Here is an 810-nt window from a genome sequence, read left to right on the forward strand (position 1 = left end):
CAGGTGAAGGAGCTGTGGGTGGTTCAAGGGCCGCTGGGGGGATCCCTGAGCTAAACCCCACAGCAGGGCTGAGAGTGGGGCCTGCATGGCTGCCCCATAAGTGGGCTGGGGGTCACTGAGCCTCCCTTTAATTGGGGGGGGGGGGGCCGATCCTGCGGTCCTCTCCCGGCCTCGGGCGGGCGGGCGGGGGGGCGTGGCTTGGGGGGCGTGGTTTGTCGTGGGGGCGTGGCCAGGCCGTGCAGCCTTGTGAGGAGTCCCGTGAAAGGGGGCGTGGTCGACCGGGATGGGGCGTGGCTTGGGGAAAGCGGGCGTGGTTTGCCCTTGGGGGCGTGGCCACATGCGGCAAACTCCTGGGTTGTGTTTGCAAATGGGCGTGGCCTGTAGGAAGGGGGCGTGGTTTGCTGCTAGGGGGGCGTGGCCACGTGTCAGCATCTTGCGGGTAGGGGAGCAAAAGGCGGGGGGTCGAGTAGGGGGCGTGGCCTTGGAGAAAGTGGGCGTGGTCAAGTAGGTAGTGGTAAAACGTGGGGGCGTGGTCTGTGGAGAGAGGGGCGTGGCCTGTTTGAGAGGGCGTGGCTTACGTCGCGGCCCCGCCCCCAGCTGGCGGAGCAGTCGCTGATGAAGAGCGCCATCAAGACGTCGGAGGAGTCGTGGATCGAGCAGCAGATGCTGGAGGACAAGAAGCGCGCCACCGACTGGGAGGCCACCAACGAGGCCATCGAGGAGCAGGTGGCCCGCGAGTCCTACCTGCAGTGGCTGCGTGACCAGGAGAAGCAGGCCCGGCAGGTCCGCCTGCCCCCATCCCACGCTGCT

General features: G+C 67.5%; 1 protein-coding gene across 1 annotated transcript in view; it reads left to right on the top strand.

The window, feature by feature from the left end:
- Positions 1–804, top strand: part of OTUD5 (OTU deubiquitinase 5) — a gene marked incomplete at its 3' end in the record, with an annotated part of 1194 nt that extends 390 nt beyond the window's left edge. Inside the window, exon 2 of the mRNA XM_042891837.1 lies at positions 598–804. Within this exon, the coding sequence (XP_042747771.1) occupies positions 598–804 (207 nt within the window). The remainder of the gene's footprint in view (positions 1–597) is intronic.
- Positions 805–810: the final 6 nt, after the last annotated feature.

Source organism: Lagopus leucura, unplaced genomic scaffold (genome assembly GCF_019238085.1).
Source record: "Lagopus leucura isolate 7727_CA_CO unplaced genomic scaffold, USGS_WTPT01 27453-0_obj-0_obj, whole genome shotgun sequence".
NCBI classification, from domain to species: domain Eukaryota; kingdom Metazoa; phylum Chordata; class Aves; order Galliformes; family Phasianidae; genus Lagopus; species Lagopus leucura.